Below are 17,363 nucleotides of genomic sequence, written 5' to 3'. Positions count from 1 at the left end.
TCTCGGTGAAGAACTTCCTCCTCACCTCCAGCCTAAACCTCCCCTGGCGCAGCTTGAGACTGTGTCCTCTTGTTCTGGTGCTGGTTGCCTGGGAGAAGAGACCAACCCCTTCCTGGCTACAACCACCTTTCAGGTAGTTGTAGACAGCAATAAGGTCTCCCCTGAGCCTCCTCTTCTCCAGGCTAAACAACCCCAGCTCCCTCAGCCTCTCCTCATAGGGCTTGTGTTCAAGGCCTCTCACCAGCCTTGTTGCCCTTCTCTGGACACGCTCAAGTGTTTCAATGTCCTTCTTAAACTGAGGGGCCCAGAACTGGACACAGTACTCAAGGTCTGGCCTAACCAAAGCAGAGTACAGGGGCACTATGACCTCCCTGCTCCTGCTGGCCACACTATCCCTAATGCAGGCCAGGATGCTATTGGCTCTCCTGGCCACCTGGGCACACTGCTGGCTCATATTCAGGTGGCTGTCAATCAGCACCCCCAGGTCCCTCTCTGTTTGGGAGCTCTCCAGCCACTCCGACCCCAGCCTGTAGCTCTGCATGGGGTTGCCGTAGCCAAAGTGCAGCACTCGGCACTTGGACTTGTTGAATGCCATCCCATTGGACTCTGCCCATCTGTCCAGTCGGTCGAGGTCCCTCTGCAGAGCCTTTCTACCCTCTGACTAACATCTGCTCCTAACTTGGTGTCATCTGCAAACTTGCTGATGACTGACTCAACCCCCTCATCCAGATCATCAGTGAATATGTTAAAGAGCACAGGGCCCAGCACTGATCCTTGGGGCACACCACTAGTGCCTGGCTGCCAGCTGGATGTGGCTCCATTCACCACCACTCTCTGGGCTCAGCCCTCCAGCCAGTTCCTAACCCAGCACAGAGTGCTGCTGTCCAAGCCTTGAGCTGACAAAAATGAACATTTGCCCCTCTCTGGAGTGCCTCAGAAAGGGCTGGCACTGCCCTGAGCTCAGAAAGGTGAAACAATCAACTGGGTACCTGCTGCAGAGGTGAAGTTTGATTCTCACCCAGCAGTGCCTAGGCAGGAACAGGCAGGCACTACACAACTGAAGCAGCCCTTACTACTCACCCTGAGCTGAGTTTGGTCACCACCACAAACAGCTGGCTTGGGGGCACAAGGGACATCTCTGAGTGCCAAAACTGAAGTACAAAAGCCTGCACCTGGGTTTGTCACACCTGGCTTCCTGTGCTCAGCTTTACCTTACCACTACCAGTGCTCAGGCCTCCCAGCAAGGAGCCACCATCACTGGTGACAGCTCTGTGCTGCAGAAAGTGATGAAATCCAAGCTAGAGCCTTTGCAGGGCTGCAAGTGAAGAGTAGACTGAGAATCACTGCCCCCTCCCTGAGGGTGTTCAAGGCCAGGCTGAGCAGCCAAGTCTAGCTGAGGGGAGGAGGTTGGAGTAGGTGATCTCTGAGGTCCCTTCCAACCTGAGCCATTCCTGTCTTTAGTTACTAAAAGACCAATCCCCAGTCTCAGTCCAACCTCCTTGCAGGGAGCTGTAGAGAGCAACAAGGTCTCCCCTCAGCCTCCCTTTCTCCAGACTAACCAGCCCCAGTTCCCTCAGCCACTTCTCATCAGCCCTGCTTCCAAGACCTGCTACACTCCAGGAGAGATTGGAGAACAAAAACCTGGTGGGACTTGGCCCTCAACCAGGCCTCAGTTTATTTACAAATGAGAAACCACCATGACACCAGCTTCTGGGGTACGTACAGCACCCACCTGCAGGCTCCTGAGAGGAGGGGATGTAGTGCAGAGGGTTAGCACTAAGGAAAGAGGAAGTTTCATCTTGACTTGCAGAGGAGCTGAGCTGAAAGGAGCCAAAATGTCCCTATGTGAAAAGCTGAGGTCTCAGAGGCTGCTACCAGGCAGAACTCCCAGCAGTGGGCAGAGCTCAGGTAGTCCCCTGCAGCTGACACAGCAGTGGTGTTTGGGCCCCAGATCTCAGCAAGATAAAGAGGGGCATTGGTTTGTCCTGTGATGAGTGAGGAAGGGGCAGCAAGAGGCTTCGCTGGCCTGCACAGGCAGGGGACAAAGGGACAAAGTCACTGCAGATGGAAAGCAGACTGGGTCAGGGCACTGGAAGAAGGGGAAGGCCTAGTTCTAGTCCAGCAAGGAATGAGACCAACCAGCCTGAGTGTGATCTCCATCCCTGCAGCTCAGGTTCAAAGCCCCACCGTGCTACCTGCAGGGAAGGTTTATTTCTTCTTCAGGGACCCTTTCAGCTTCTTCTCCGAGGAGCGCTGCTTCTGCACCTTCTCCTTCTTCCCCAGGTTCTCATAAATCATTGCCTCCTCTTTCTGCCTGGAAAAACAGGGCAATGAGCAAGAGGAAGCAGCCTTTGGGGAGTTAGGCAGAGGCAGGGCTGTGCCCTGGGGCAGTCCTTACTTGGAGGGCTTGCGGGAGGCCTTGGCGTGCCCGCCGCGCGCAGGGGGGTAGGTGATGTTCCCGTACTCGGACTCCCCGGGCTTGCCTTTCTGAGCCTGCAGGAGACAGAGGCAAAGGTCTGGGAGCAGCAGTGAGGGGTCATGCTTCATGCTAGGGTCTCAGGGAAGGCTGGTGGATTGCTGAAGTCCTCAGGATCATGAGCCAGCAGTGCCCTCATGCAACCCAGAGGGCAGCTGTGTGCTGGGCTACATCAAGAGTGTGGCCAGCAGGGCAAGGGGATTCTACCCCTTTGCTCTGCCCTGCTGAGACCTCACCTCCAATCCTGCCTCCAGTTCTGGTGTCCCCAGCTGCTGGGAGAGAGGACACAATGTCTCATTGGAGTGAGTCCAGCTACAGAAACAATCCAAGGCTTGGAGCACCTCTGTTATGAGAATAGGCTGAGGGAGCTGGGGTTCAGCCTGGAGAAGAGAAGGCTCCAAGGGAGACCTTTGAGCTGCCTTCTAGTACTTGAAGGGATCCTACAGGAAGGCTGCAGAGGGACTTACTTCATGAGGGTGTCTAGAGACAATTGGGAATGGTTTGAAGCTGAAGGAGAGCAGGGTTAGACTCTGGATCTTAGGAAGGAGTTCTTCAGGGTGGTGGCACTCTAGAATAGCTTTCCTGGGGGGCAGGTTGTGGATGCATCCTCCTTGGGGTTGTTCAAGGCCAGGTTGGATGAGGCCTTCAGTCTAGTTGAGAGGTGTCCCTGCCCATGAGCAGGAGGTTGCAGTAGATGATCTCTGAGGTGCCTTGCAACCCAGGCCACTCTGGCTGGCTGCTGCTGACCCAGGTGAGCAGCAAGGATGCTGCTTGTAGCTGCATCCTTGTGGAGGGGTTAACTGGACCAGCAAATCTCTGGAGGCACTGCAATGCCTGAGTGTGCCACATCTTGGCTAAAGAACCTTAAACAGCAGCAGCTACTGGATGCTGCCAGAGGCTACACAAGGAGGGAGAAAAGATGCCACTTAGCATCTAGGAGGAGGACATCCTGCAACTGCAGAACCAGGAGGGGAAAGACAAAGGAGATGGCAAAGTCTTTGCCTGTCCTAGGTTCAGCTTGTAACAGAGGAGTTCCTGGTGGAGATGTTCTACAGACCATGGCTGAAATAACTGCACTAGAACTCACTGCTGGTTAGCAGTTCAGGAGGGGGTGGTTGGTACTGGAACTGAATGTTGTCCCCTGAACTTTAAAGAGTGGAACAGGGACTCAGGTCCTGGTGATAGCTTACAGCTTGGGAAACAGCAGTGGGGCTCAGAACCAGCACCACACAGGGCCTAGACTCCCAGGACAGAACCCTAAGTCTCCCCTTCTCACCTGGATGACTTCCAGCTTTCTCTTGGTGGTTTCTATGAACTGGCAGATGGCCATGTAGATGAACTTGTACTGGGCCTCTGTCTGCACCATCCCTGAGCGCTGGGCCCTCACCATCTGGATAGTCTTCTGGATGTCAATGTCACAGTCCAGCCCTAGCAAGGGGCACCACAAAAGCTTATGGACATGTTCACTGCCTCACTCTCCCAGTTCTGCACCAAAAACAGTCACAGTCAGACAAGACATTTCCACCCCCTCCACACTCTTCACTCTCATCTGGACTTCCTCAACCTCCTTCACACTCAGCCTGTCTCAAGTCTGTCTCTGGGCAGAGCCCAAGCTCAGGGGAGGCTGAAGCCACAGTGAGTGGATGTGGTGCACAGAGATCCAGCAGCTGCCACACAGCAAGGAGAGCACAGCCATCTCAGGGCCGTGGAGGGATCTCTTCTACTGCTACCTGATAGTTTTCACCCCTTTTCAGCTAAACTTCAAGGGCACAGCCTTACTGAGCAGGCCAGCTGACTGAGATGCCTTGGGGTCCTCTTACCCTTGGTGGAGATGGTTTCCACGATCATGTCAATGACAATGATGGTCCCTGTGCGGCCAATCCCAGCGCTGCAAGGAGAGCAACAGACCCTGAAACCAGTGCAGCTGCTTCTGGCAGGGAAGTGGCAACTGCAGCAGCTCTTCAGCAATGCCACAAGGGAGTCACAGATTCAACAGACAGGGTTTGGTGGGGGAGGCATCCAAGAGGGAAAAGCAAAGACTGGGGATGGCCTCTGCATCACTCACAAGTCCTGCTGTAAGGCAGAAGTTCTATACCCCACCTTAGGTAAGGAATGGAGAAGGGTTTCAAATGCCAGCCCCTGTACCAACCTGCAGTGCACAAGGATGGGCCCTGCATCTGGGATGCTCTCTTGCTTCTGGTTGATCTGGTCAAGGAAGCTGAGCACGCCTCCTGGCTCGCTGGGCACGCCATGGTCAGGCCAGCTCAGGTACTGGTAGTGCCAGATGTCACGCAGAGCCTTGCCCTGAGAATCACAAAACACCCTTGGTAAAGCTGCAGCCCTGGCCTGGCCCTGGCCCAGGGAGAGCTGGGGCCAAAGCCAGAGGGAATCTGTCTCCTACACACTCCTCGGTGATCCTGCCAGTGGGATTCCTACTGAGAGCACTTGGGAACAGCAAATCCAAGAGTGCTCCAAGAGCGGCATCACTGGAGGCTGCAGCAGCTGGCAGCCCCTGTGGCAGTGGGTGCTGGGGCCCCAGCCTGGCACACTCACGTTGTCCCTGGGGCACACGCAGAGGTGCCGCAGTTTGTACTCCAGCGCGTTGTGCTCCCCGGCGTTCTCCACCAGGTAGGGGCCGTACTCCTTGGTGCTGCCCACCTCGGGCCAGTAGGGCACACACTTGCTCTGCGTGGGCAGAGAGGGTGGGGTGAGGGCCAGGAGAAGGCAGGGAGGAGAAGAAAAGCAGAGCAGTAGTTGAAAGGGAGAAGAAGGCAGCTCCCAGACACCTCCAACCCGCTACTTACTCGTCCCTTTTCCACCTCCCGTGTAGTCATGACGATAACCCGCGTGTTCTCCTGCCACACCATCTGCCAGAAGTCATTGACTGTGGCATCCAGGCAGCCCTGGCTAGCAATGTAGGTCTTGGTGCACTCGTCTGGACTGATCAGGTTGTTCTGAGCAGGGACAGGCACAAGTCAGGAGGCCTGCAGGAACAGGCAGGCCCCCCCATTTTGGGGCGTGCAGCCACCTTTCAAGAGCCTTACCTTGACATAGTTGGCATTGATGTAGTCAGATCCAGGTATGTTTGGGTCCCTTCCTTGGAGGATGACCCTGGAGTGATCAACTGGGGATGCAATGAAAGAACCAACAGAGCAATGAGACACACTGTGCCACTGCCCCGTGCCACCTCACCCGTGCCACCCAGTGCACGCAGCACGCCTCGTACTTTCCCCTCTCCTTCTCTGGGGTCAGACCAATCTCACCCCATGCTCCCACCTCTGCACCACCATCATGGACCATCAGAAGTTAATGAGTCTAATGCAAGCCTCCTTCCTTCAAGGACAGGAAAAGGCTACGGCTTCACTCATCAGCTCTTAAATCCTCAATGCTGCACACCCTGTAACCCACTCTGGAGGACAGAGCAGGCTGAGGCAGGGCCAGGGATGACTTGGACAGGGTCTTGCTGCCTGTTTGTGTCTATGTTTTTATAGTGGAGAAGTAAGACTCACAGGGCAAGATGTTCTTGTATCGGTTCTTGCTCTTGTTTTCGGGTCTCTGACCCTCGTGGCGGTCAAAGAGCTGCTTGGCTTCCTGTTTCTGCAGACTCTGAAGCAAGAAGAAAGCACAGTCCTGGCAAGGTCACAGGGTGTGACAGGGCAGGTGGGCACTCAGAGGAGCAGTGGTGACTGGGGACACGTGGGAGTGCTTGTGGGGGAGCAGGAAAGTGGGAAGCAAACCTAGACTTGAAAAGTCAAAGGTCCACACCCTTACTGTGTTGGTGTCTCATTCCCCCCACCAGGAGAAAGCACATCTCTGCCCCCCTGGGGTCACTTAAGGGTGGCACTCCTCAGAGGAACAGGCTCCAAAACGAGACTTCTTTCAGAGATACAGGGACAAGAATTTACAAGGCACCTGGGAAGTCTGTGTCCAGGAACAAATCAAGGATGGAGAGAGAGGTGCTGCACAAGGACTTCCCAAATAGGCAGAATAATGTCCCCAGGCAGTTCCTTACATCAAATTCCTCCCAGAATCCAGCCTTGGACGTCTCCTCAGATAGGCTCTTCTTGTTCAGTTCCTGCACTCTGTTCTCAATGTCAGCTGCATTTAACCTGGTGGCGTAGTAGGGCTGGGGATGGGACAACATAATGGGTTGATAGGAAAGAGAAGTGCTGCTGGACAGCAAAGTCTCCTCTACGTGCCTTGGAGCGAAGGAGGAGCAGGACACAAGGGAGAAACAGAGAGTATCCCTCCAAAGAATTCCTAAGAAACAGAAAATGGGATTTACCTGCTTCAGGTAGACAAATGAGCCTGACAGCTCCTCAATGCCAGTCTTCTTGAAGTGCTCCACCAGGTCTGCCAAGCTGTCAAACACCTCGGCACCTCCCACAGTGTAGCGTTCATTCTGAGAGGAGAGGAGAGGAGAGGAGGGTGTCAGGTCCCACCTGTGACACAGTCTCAAGCTGCACCAGGGGAAGTTTAGGCTTGAGGTGAGGAGAAAGTTCTTCACAGAGAGAGTTGTTAGCCATTGGAATGTGCTGCTCAGGGAGGTGGTGGAGTCACTGTCACTGGAGGTGTTCAAGAGGGGACTGGACATGACACTTGGTACCATGGTTTAGTAGTCATGAGGTCTTTGGTTACAGGTTGGACTTGATGATCTTTGAGGTCTTTTCCAACCTTATTGATTCTATGATTCTATGACTGCTAGAGACAGGGCTGACTGTGCTCAGGGAGAAGGCTCTGCTGGCTGCAAAGCCATAGGCACTGCTCTGTGCCACCTAGAAATGCACACCCCTGGTAGGGAGGCCCAGTAGTCATCTGCCCTGAGAGCACCAAGTTCATGACATGGGGAACTAGCTCCTCAGCAGATGGAGGCCCACAGAAGGTATTTTGCTCTCAGCTCTCATTTGAGGGCAGTTTCTTTCTACGCTTGAAATATCCCTCTGCTCTCTGCATCATCCCACATGGAAGAAATGGGAGAACTCAGACTCACAGAATTGCTCCAGTCGGGAGAGATCTGTAAGGTCATCGAGTCAACCATTCTCTAACTCTGCCAAGGCTGGTGCTAAGCCTTGTACCTCAGCACCACAGCTCTGCCTCTTTGAAACACCTCCAGGCATGAGGGTTCAACCACCTCACAGGGCAGCCTGTGCCAGGCTTTGAGAACCCTGTCAGTCAGGAACTTTCATCTAATATCCAACCTAAGCCTCCCCTGAGGAAACTTGAGGCCATTTCCTCTCCTCCTATCAACCTTACTACTAGGGAGAGGAGACCAAACCCCCACCTCACTCCAACCTCCTTTCAGGGATTTGTAGAGAGTGATGTGGCCTCCCCTCAGTCTCCTTTTCTCCAGACTAAACAACTTCCAGCTTGTGACAGTCCTGTTGATAACATCTGTCAGACTCAGTGTGAAGGCCTTGCGGTGTCGCTCTCCAAGAGCTCACAGTTAGATTGTGAATCCTCTTCTCTCTGTCACCACAAACTCCCTTTACTGGAACTCTTGGTCACACTGAGTCCCTCCCTCCCATGACTGACCACCCTGCACTGCCCAGGGTCAGCCAGGCTGGAATCTGCAAGGTGGCAGCACTCTCCAAATTGATCCAAATTGAGAAAGCCTGCTGGTGGTAACCAAGATGCCAGGGCCCTTGGTTTGGAGGACATGATCAGCAGAGACCACTCCCCCCCCCTTTTCTCTCCCAGCTGCTCACCTCACACATGATCTTGATGTGTGTGACTTTGAGCAGGGCCCCAGCAGCATTGCTTGCCCCAGCTGGTGGAGCATCAGACCCAGGTTTCAGCTGGTCAGTGAGGATGGACAAGACAAAATCTCCAGGCTTGCTGAGGCTCTCCCGCACCAAGAAAGTCCAAGGGGTGGCTTTGGCCTGGAGCAGCGACTCAGCTGCAGGCCCTGAGAGGTGCCCATGGTACCACCTAAATAAAAACAAGAGAGAAGCAGAAGAGAGATGCAGCTGCAGGCAAGTGGATGCCCTTGAGATGATGAGTGAAGGACAGCAGCACTGGGGAAGAGTGAGGGAGGAAGAGAGAGGGGAGGAAAGCAAAGGAAGAACAGGACCTTGGGGAAAGCCTGTGATGGGAAGAGGAGAGCTGGCAAGAAAAGGAAAGGGCAAGGGGTGGGGTTGTGGTAGAAGGGACCCAGTGAGCAGAATGCTGGTACCAGAGGACATGGTAGGAAAGCAACAAGTGTGATCCAGTTGTCTGATCCTCCTCTCCTCTCAGCACTAGGTGAGGAGCATCCCCATTTGACCCAAGTGCTCTCAGCATTGCTGCAGGACCGGACCCAGGAAGCAGAGGGACACAAGCACGGTGCAAATGGCACAGCTGCTGCCAAGCCTCTTCCAACCTCCAAGGGCTCCTGTGTGTGTGTGCCTGGCTGGTGGGATCTCACTGCACTGAGCAGTGTGGATGCAAGTGATGGTCATCAGGAAGAGGATGAAGATGGGATAGCCCTGGCCTCTTCTGGCCCTCCAGATGTGACCCAGGCTGTCTCTGTGCAGATCTTCAAGTTCCTCATGCCTGTCCCAAGCTTCACAGTCTCTTTGGACCACATGAGAAAGCCCTGGGAAGCACAGCTGAGCTGCCAGCAGAGATGTGGAAGGGCCATGCTCACAGCAGCACCATGTGGAAGCAGGAGCTAGAGCTCCAGGCTACAGAATGTTGAGAGCTATGAGGTGCTCTGGGCACTGGGAAATGCTCACCCAAGGCCTCATCTTCCAGTGGAGGCTTTACTGGGTCTGAACTCAGCTCAGGGGCCACCACAACTCTGGTATTCTTGCTCTGGGCCTTTGCTCCTTCCAAGCTTGGTGTCAGGAAGGGAATTTGGGTGTCTCTAGCAATACTGGGCCTGTTTCAAACAGACACCTCTGCTCCTGGGGCATTCCCATCTCCAGCTGGAGCCATCTGCTGGGCTCTGTGTCCAGGGGCCTTTGCAGCACAGTTGCTGTGCCAGATGAAGGCAGCACCTACTGCAGCTCCCACAAAGCTGCCTCAGCAGCTGGAGACAGCTGTTTTGGCCACCTCCCCTGGAGAAGAGCATTTCAAAAGCAGGGAGGTGTTGCATCAGACCTGCTTGCACTGCCCCTTCCCTGCTCCCATGCTCTGCACGTCACCCCAGATGCTGCCATCAAGGTCAGGCTGGGGTTCAGTAGCCAAGCCACTGTGGTTAGAGCTGTGGGAGGTCTGCTGTCCACAAAGGAGCTAACAGAGGCCCAGGGTGGTGCTGAGGTTTATGGTGACCTTCCCATTGCTAGAGTCATCTGCTCCCAAGAACTGAAAAGGAGTCCAGGCCATGCCCCAGTCACAGGAGCAGCTGAGGAGTGCATTTGCCCCTGCACCTGGCCAGAGCAACACATGAATCCCCATCCCTGGAGGTGTTCAAAAGAGGCAGAGATGTGGTGCTGAGGGACATAGTTTAGCACCAGCCTTGGTAGAGACAGAGAATGCTTGGACTTGATGACCCTAAAGGTCTCTTCCAACCTCTACAACACCTAGGAACCATTATAACAGCAGAACATGGCAGACAGTCACCATGCCTTGGTGAGCAGCCTCTGCTGATCCCTCACCTCACACCCTGCAAGAAGCAACTTCTGGTGCATTGCAGTTATCTGGACCTCCTGCCATAAAAGAGTTCAGCCACCACGTGCCCCCTGGGACTGGCTGAGCCCTCCTGCTCATCAGAGGACCCTGGGCCTCCTCTTCACAGGTAGGAAGGGGTTAATGGGTCCCATTTCCTCCTTTGCTTCCCCGCCCCTAGAGCCCAGCTCTACAAAGCCACGTGATGGAAAATCATTTGGGGAGGGAGAGGAGCTTTTGCAAGAGCCTGGGCCCGGGGGGGAAGAAGTTTCCAACCGCAGGGAGGAAGGGAGGAAACTGCAGGGCCACAACCCAGCGGCCTCCAGTGGAAAGCACAGTGGGTGGGCAGATGCTAGCCCCTCTGCAGCCCGACCCCAGAGTGAGCAGAGGGGTACCCAGACACTTTGCTTCCTGTCTCCAGGTGCCCAAGGAGGCCCTGTTCATCCCAAAGCAAGGCACAACCGCTCCCTGAGCTGAATCAAAGAGCCTGAGAGCACAACGCAAGGGCAAGCCCACCTGGCTCGATTTAGGAACTTGGTGGTAAGACACTTATGCAAAGCAGGGACAGGAAGGAGGCTAGGAATAGCAGGGGAACCTGGTCCTGCTCTCAGCTCTGAGTCACACAGGCCCAGAATAACCAAGGAGGTTTGGGGCAAGACTGAAGGCTTCAGCACAGCATGTCATTCTAGGGGCCTACAGCTAGCACCACAACCTCTGCTTTTAGCAACAGTTTAGCAGCAGCAAAGGCAACAGGCAATCAGAAGTGAAAACTGAGCCCTCCTTTCAGGTCTGCTGGGATAGGTCAAGGTAGGACCAGCTGCTCCTGGGATTGGAAGCATAGAAGGCTGCAGGAGGCAGGAGCCACTTTGCAGGGTTTGCCCTGGGAATGCAGGTAGGGCAGGAAGAAGGCCACGAAACGCAGGGGAGGTCTCCTCACAGACACATCAGCTGCTTTGCTGTCTCTGTACCTCTCAGCAGTGGGGTCAGAACAGTTGAGTGGGTATCTTAAGTCGATGATGGTCCCATCTTTGTCCTGCAGCGAGCCCTGCTGCTGTGTGTAGTACTCCACCAGTTCTGACAGGGTGGCAAACTTCTCCCCTCCATAGAGGTCATAGAAGTCCCCGGTGTTCTGGATGCGAATGTGGGTGACCTGGTCACCAACCCTGTGGGATGGTGCACAGAGCATCAGTGAGGTAGTTGGGAAAAAGACAGAACATGTTCTGTGTTACCTCCTGCCAAGCACCTGGAGCAAACCATTGCAGTGCAAGGAGGTGAGTGCAGAGACGTGCTCCTGGAGCAGCCTGAGGGAGGGCCTAGGAGGTGCTGGGAAGCTCAGGTCCTTTTACAACTTGGAAAGAATTCAAAGGCATAAAGCAGGATGATGAAGATGGCACAGGACATGTGAGGATCTAAGCATCCTGTACATGTAACCCTGGGAAGACAGAAGGTAGGGCTCAGGTTACTGACCGGACTGAAAGGGAAAAATCCCCTTGGTTCCTCCGACTGGGTCTGGCCAGAAAGCTCCCGTGGACACCTCGCCCCTTCAGCAAAGCTTCAGCCTCCAGCCCACTCAGGTCACGGTGAAACCACCTAGCAGAGGAGAGAAAGACAAGACCAAGTGAATGAAAAAGGCCAGGCACAGTGAAGCATGGTCCCCAGTCAGCAGCCCGAGGAATACCACAGCAGCAGTACCCCTTGATGGAAACTTATGGAAGGTTTACATCGAGTTAAGCCTTCCAGGATGATCCCCTCTCTTCTCTGTCCTACTTGCCTGGTCTCCCTCCTTGCACACACATACACACACACTCTTCTCAGCCTCTCTTACCTCACCATGGTGGAGGGTGAAAGAAGAGGGCACCAAGTGACTACCACCAAAGCACCTCAGAAAATGCAGAGGGCAGAGCGGTTTGTGCTGACAGGAAAAGGGAAGTCTGAGGTCTGTGCTGCAGCGCTCAACGCCAAGCCACTTCTGCACCTCTTGGGAGCTGGCCATGTATCTCTCCAGGCATCTACTGTCAGCCCATCCAGATCCTCTCCATCCCTCTGCTTCAGGACACGAGCCTGGGTGTGCGTCCCTGCGCGGCGCAGCTGGGCACAGGCAGGCGCAAGGCACCACGGCTCCAGGAACAGGAAGCGCTCCGAGCCATCAACCCCACCGCCCCAAGCTGCTTTGCATACACTTCTGCTTCTCCTTTTGTGCCTGCCCTCCCCACCTCTCCTCAGGTCTTGGTCTTCTTCTCACACCAGGGCTGACTCCACAAGCCATGGGTCCCAGCCATTCTCACAATGTGCAGTCCTCTGGCTCGCCAAAAGGCTGGAGAGCACCACCAGTGCTCCTCATCCTCAAGCCCTTGCCGTGGTGCCAGGGGGACAGCAGGTGCCTGGTGTCACCCCCACACCTGCAAGGCTGCAGCAGGCAGCACGAGTGAGCATACACTGGGCACTGATGCACCCTACTGTGGCTTATGGCTGCCCAGCCACACAACTTGACTGCCAGGCTGCCCTCAGCCACCCAGCTGGAACCTCCATACACGGCTCCCTGATGGAGCCTCCTGAAGGGAAACATCCCCTGTGCCCTGTACAGCCACAGGGGAAAATCCAGAGCTGCAGGCTGGCACTCTGGTGTGGTTGATATACAGGCAGTGGTAGCTTGAAAGGGATGGGTATGGGGGGAGAGGTGGTGTTAGAGCTGCCCAGCAAGGCAGGCAGAGAGCATGACAAACAGCTGCTATCTACAGCAGGCCCACACAGCACCAAGAGAGCTTATCCTAGGACCTCAGTGGAGGAAACTGAGGCCAAAGCTATCAACCTGGACAACTAGACACTAAGAAGGAGAACTAACCATTTCCAGTTACCCAGCTATCCCCAGCTGCAGGCAGCCCAGGACTGCCCTGTTCCACAGCACTGCAGGCCTCAGGAAAGAACTCGAGCGAAGCACTGGCCAAGGAGGTGAATCCAGCTGGCAAAGCAGCCTGACTTCCCTGGGGCCATCTCAGCTACCCTGTGTGATGGGGTGGGCAGTAAGAGACTTGCTCAAGTATCAGCAGCTGCAGGCTTCCCTGCACACCCAGGACTGGGGCATCCTGCAAAAAGCTGAACAGGCTGCTAGCAGCAGCCAAGACAAAACCATGGCCGGGGCAGGAACCAACAGCAAAGGGAAGTGGAGCAGAGACGTGGGAAGCTAAACTTCATTGCTAGAAAGGCAACCCACCCCCCTCTGAAACACTTCTAGTTTCACAGGGGTGATGAGCTGGGATGTGGGGAGCTACAGGATGCACTGCTTGAAAACTGCTGTTGGAAAATGAGACTTTAAAGGCACAGAGGCCTAGGGCTGAGGGGGACAGCTTAGACACAAAACTGCAGAAGCTGCTCCTCAAATACTGCACCTAAAACCTGCCCTAGTCTAGCACTGGCACAGAAAAGTGGTAGGAGAGAAATGACAGGAACTTCAGGTCCCAGAAGAGAATCCCCAGCTTCAAAATAAGACTGGGTTTGATGAGGACATCACCAGGTGGTTGGATGATGGCAGTGCAGCAGCTGTGGTTTATCCTGATCTCAGGAAAGCCTCTGACACCATCTCCCACAGCACCCTCACAGCAAAACTCAGGGAGTGTGGTCTGGATGATCTGGTGGTGAGGTGGAACCTCCTGTGTTCCAGCTTGTACCTGTCCTATCACTGGACACCACCAAAAAGAGCCTGGCCCCTTCAGCTTGACACACATCCCCAAGATATTTATAGACTTTGAAATGGTTTCCTCTCAGCCTTCTCTTCTCCAGACTGAACAGCCCCAGCTCTCTCAGTCTTTCTTCACAGCAGAGATGTTCCAGTCTCCAGTCATCCTCATAGCCTCCATTGGACTCTCTCCAGCAGATCTGTGTCTCCCTTGAACTGGGGAGCCCAAAGCTGGTCACAGTACTGCAGGTGCAGAGTACTCTCACCAGGGCAGAATAGAGGGGGAGAAGAGCCTCCCTTGACATGCTTGATGCCCCCCAGGATACCATTGGCTCTCATGGCCACAGGGGCACGTTGCTGTCCCATGAAGAACTTGCTGTCCACCAGAATGCCAAGGTCTTTCTCCCTGTAATTCCAGTGTGGATCCCATTGCCTCACACCATGCCACTGCAGTCTGCAGACCAGAGCACCCCCCCCCCCCGACTGATGGTGAAGGTTTTCTGTTTGCAGTCCTATAGAGGGCTTGAAAGACTTTGGTGAGTGGACAACTAACCAGGATTTAAGGGCTCAGCCACCTGACCTCTGTATAAGCCCTTCAGAGGCACTGCAGCTGCAGAGCCAGCAGAGTCCCTGCAGTGGGTGGGACACTGCAAACTGTGCTTTGCTCTTCAGAGTCATAGGATGCACTGGGTTGGCAGGGACCTCTAGAGCTCATCCAGTCCAACCCCCCTGCAGCCAGCAGACATCCCCAGCTAAATCAGCCTGCTCAGAGCCCCATCAAGTCTGACTATGAATGTCTCCACGGATGGGGCCTTCAACACCTCCCTGGGCAACCTGTTCCAGTGTTCCACCACCCCCACAGTAAAGAACATCTTGAGACAGAGCACCAGTAACAATCTGAATACCCTGAACTCCACTCCTCCCTCTGTCCTGTAGCTCCTGTTACAAGCTGGAGACTTCCCTTCCATGCCCCATTCCCACTGCCAGCATTTTTATCTCTCTCACCAGCAACCCTTGTTTTCCTTTCCTGGCACTCACAGCACTCACCCACAGGATGGCATCAGGATCTTGACTCTCAGATCCCCACCAATGGGGGACTGACAGCAGCTGGTAGAGCAAAAACCACAGCCCTTAACCAGGGTGTCCTACTGAAGAAAATAAGGCAACATTAGGATCATCTTGAGACATGCTTGGGAGAGAGATCAAAGGCCTTGACTGAGGAGGGGTGGACTTACATCTCTGGATGCTTGTGGCAGTGAGTGCCAGGGCTCTGGAGGAGCAGCTGGCAGCACCTCCCTTAACTTACCTGCATCTGATCCAAGCAGGCACAGTTCCAAACTCCACCTGTTCCTAAGCAGACTAAGGAGAAGATGGCCCCAAGTCAGGCAAACTCCAAGCCTCAGGTGGAAGGCTTCATTGTCACCGTTTGCAAAGCATTTCCTGGGTCGTGGTTAATGAATAATTAGAGGGGTGGGGGAATGCCAAGGCCAGTCTGGGAGAAGTAGAGCCGGAAGGGACAGACTGTTCTTCCTGCCTCCTATGCGCTGAGCTCAGGCTCTCGCTGGCTGCGTTCCTGCCTGTTTTGTAACCGAAAGGCATCGAGGGCAGACCCGGACGCACCTCTCTCGCACCTGGCTCACAGCCCTCGGCTCTCCCAGGCCTGCCTTCTTCACCCCCAGCCCTGACACCCTGGCTCCCATTGTGCTTCCCAAAGACCTCAGTGCTCCCAAAGCATTCCAAAGGCAGCAGGCACACATAAGAGGCTACAGAGCAGGCATGTCTCATGCCCCCGTTTGAATCAAGCCAGGAGCACGAATCACCGTCCTCCACTAGATTTGTCCCTCTTCAGTTCCCAAATACACCATCTTACATTGCTCCAGCTCCAGGCAAATGGGGCAAGCCCAAGCCCCACAGCATCCCTTCCCTGCCTTGTTCATTACAGCTCATTGCACAGAAAGCAGCCACAGGTGGCAGAAGTGAGGGAGCTGCACCCAGCCTGCTCCTGCTGAGCAGCACCTGGCTCTCTGGGGACACACCAGTCAGGGTGTTTCAAACAGCACGTTTGTAAAGGCTGAGCACCTCTGAAATGCTAAGGAGGACTCTTCCAACACCCAGTCCTGGGGCTTTACGCTGCTGCCTTTTGCAGCACCCGGGGCACGCTGGGCCCCTCCCAAGGCCAGCACAGGCTCCACCAGACAGGAGGCAGGCGCTGGTCTCACTGCCCCTGCTGCAGGGGTAAGCACCCGCGCCCGAGCAGCACAGCCCAGCTCAGGGGCGTCAGCGGAACGAGGCCATTTTCAAGACGTTCTTTATTCACGAGGGGACACAGAGGCAGGCACAAAGCATGGCGGTCGAGTCCCTTGCCTGAAGGGCTCCAATTGCCGGGGCTGACAGAGCCCACACCTCGGACGGGGGCCACCAGCAGCCAGAACTGCGTGACCTGGAGGTGGGGCAGGAGAGCTCCGCAGGCTCAGGAGGTGGCAACTCCACCTGTGCTGGCCCCGTGCGAGGGCAGTGTCATGGGCGGCAGGAACAGGGCCTTCAGCTTGCCCGACATGCTGGCGATCTCGGGGTCCTGCGACTCGTAGGACTTGATCAGCCGCGCGAACTTCAGCACCCCTGCAAACCAAAGACAAACGGTGGGAAGGCTGCGCTGGGGCGGCCGCGCCGCTCCCCCCAGGGCCCGCGGCTCCCTACCCTCGCCGTCGTTGCTGAAGCCGTAGGCTTTGATCACGTCCTGCTGGATCTGCGTGGCCACAGGCAGCAGAAACTGCAGCATCTTGCCCATGTCGTTGCAGGCGTTATCCCGAGCCTCGTCCATGCGCTGCGCGTTCTCGGGCGACCCAAAGGCCTTGATCACCTCGGCCAGCACGGCTGCGGAACAGCATCACCACCGAGCCATCAGCTCCCCAGCTCTGCCGGCCGCACCCCGCTCCCGCCGCCCGCCCGCACTCACCCTTGGCCTGCTCGGTGCTGAGGGCCGCCGCCGCCTGCGCACACGCCGCCATGGCAGCCGACACAGCGGGCAGCGCTCAGACGCGCTCCGAGCCTCCCAGCACCGCCTCCATGACACCCCACGGGACGCATGCGCCCCGCAGCCCCTCACTGTCATTGCACCGCTCCGTGAGGCTTCCCGCGCGGCGGGAAACCTGCTGGACAAATACTAAAAGAGCTGAAATCACTGCCGGCGCCGCTTGCCCGCGCCGGCCCCCACCCGCGCCTTCCTACTCCGCGGTAACGGCGAGGCCCACTGTCGTCCCCAGCTATTTCCTGCCTCTACCCCTGGCCCTCTGCCGCAGCCGTCCGGCCCGATTCTTGCGCCCCGCGTCGCTAACCGCGGCGGGAGCTGCCGCCAAGAGGAGGGCGGTGCCGCAGTATCGGCGCTATGCAGATGAGCCGCTTCCCATTGGTGCTGCCGTGCAACCGCTCCGCCCCTCCCCCGGAACCGCCGGCTGCGGGCGGCGGCAGGAGCCGGTCCGGAGGGTTTTTTCCGCTCCCGGGACCCTCGCAAGCGCCTTGTCCTTTCGCCGTGCGGTGCGCTCTGCTCGCCGCCTGCCCTGCGGCGTCTGCTGGGGGCGGTGCCCGCACCCGGTGGCCCCGGCTGCCTAAGGCCTTCCTAGCGGTCCC

At 56.0% G+C, this 17,363-nt stretch overlaps 2 protein-coding genes and 1 non-coding gene across 8 annotated transcripts; all 3 read right to left on the bottom strand.

Annotated features, from left to right (window-relative positions):
- Nucleotides 1–1,626: 1,626 nt before the first annotated feature.
- On the bottom strand, nucleotides 1,627–15,810 carry PTPN6 (protein tyrosine phosphatase non-receptor type 6). Of its 4 annotated transcripts, none has more exons than XM_068142051.1 (16): nucleotides 15,043–15,810; nucleotides 14,784–14,881; nucleotides 11,531–11,653; nucleotides 11,032–11,226; nucleotides 8,182–8,404; nucleotides 6,762–6,878; nucleotides 6,489–6,602; nucleotides 5,986–6,082; nucleotides 5,521–5,600; nucleotides 5,281–5,430; nucleotides 5,030–5,161; nucleotides 4,626–4,780; nucleotides 4,297–4,364; nucleotides 3,753–3,904; nucleotides 2,399–2,493; nucleotides 1,627–2,310 (listed from the first exon to the last, which is right to left on the bottom strand). In XM_068142051.1, the coding sequence occupies exons 1-16, from the start codon at nucleotides 15,046–15,048 to the stop codon at nucleotides 2,295–2,297; spliced, it is 1,821 nt and encodes a 606-aa protein (XP_067998152.1). In that variant the 5' UTR covers nucleotides 15,049–15,810; the 3' UTR covers nucleotides 1,627–2,294. The 4 variants fall into 4 exon arrangements, with proteins under 4 accessions (XP_067998152.1, XP_067998150.1, XP_067998151.1 ...); XM_068142049.1 differs by having other exon boundaries at nucleotides 1,627–2,314; nucleotides 15,043–15,798; XM_068142050.1 differs by having other exon boundaries at nucleotides 1,627–2,314; nucleotides 14,784–14,884; nucleotides 15,043–15,796.
- A 220-nt stretch (nucleotides 15,811–16,030) lies between these two features.
- On the bottom strand, nucleotides 16,031–17,077 carry CUNH12orf57 (chromosome unknown C12orf57 homolog). Of its 3 annotated transcripts, none has more exons than XM_068142060.1 (3): nucleotides 17,017–17,077; nucleotides 16,434–16,610; nucleotides 16,031–16,355 (listed from the first exon to the last, which is right to left on the bottom strand). In XM_068142060.1, the coding sequence occupies exons 2-3, from the start codon at nucleotides 16,555–16,557 to the stop codon at nucleotides 16,207–16,209; spliced, it is 273 nt and encodes a 90-aa protein (XP_067998161.1). In that variant the 5' UTR covers nucleotides 16,558–16,610; nucleotides 17,017–17,077; the 3' UTR covers nucleotides 16,031–16,206. The 3 variants fall into 3 exon arrangements, with proteins under 3 accessions (XP_067998161.1, XP_067998162.1, XP_067998160.1); XM_068142061.1 differs by having other exon boundaries at nucleotides 17,011–17,034; XM_068142059.1 differs by lacking the exon at nucleotides 17,017–17,077 and adding an exon at nucleotides 16,693–16,978.
- On the bottom strand, nucleotides 16,861–16,920 carry LOC137443300 (U7 small nuclear RNA). The gene has a single exon (XR_010987856.1). It is a non-coding gene; the product is annotated as a U7 small nuclear RNA (small nuclear RNA).
- Nucleotides 17,078–17,363: the final 286 nt, after the last annotated feature.

The sequence above is a fragment of the Melanerpes formicivorus genome, unplaced genomic scaffold, assembly GCF_026170545.1.
Source record: "Melanerpes formicivorus ecotype bairdi unplaced genomic scaffold, bMelFor1.0.p_v2 SCAF_8, whole genome shotgun sequence".
Lineage (NCBI taxonomy): Eukaryota > Metazoa > Chordata > Aves > Piciformes > Picidae > Melanerpes > Melanerpes formicivorus.
This window is presented reverse-complemented; position numbering and strand designations above follow the sequence as displayed.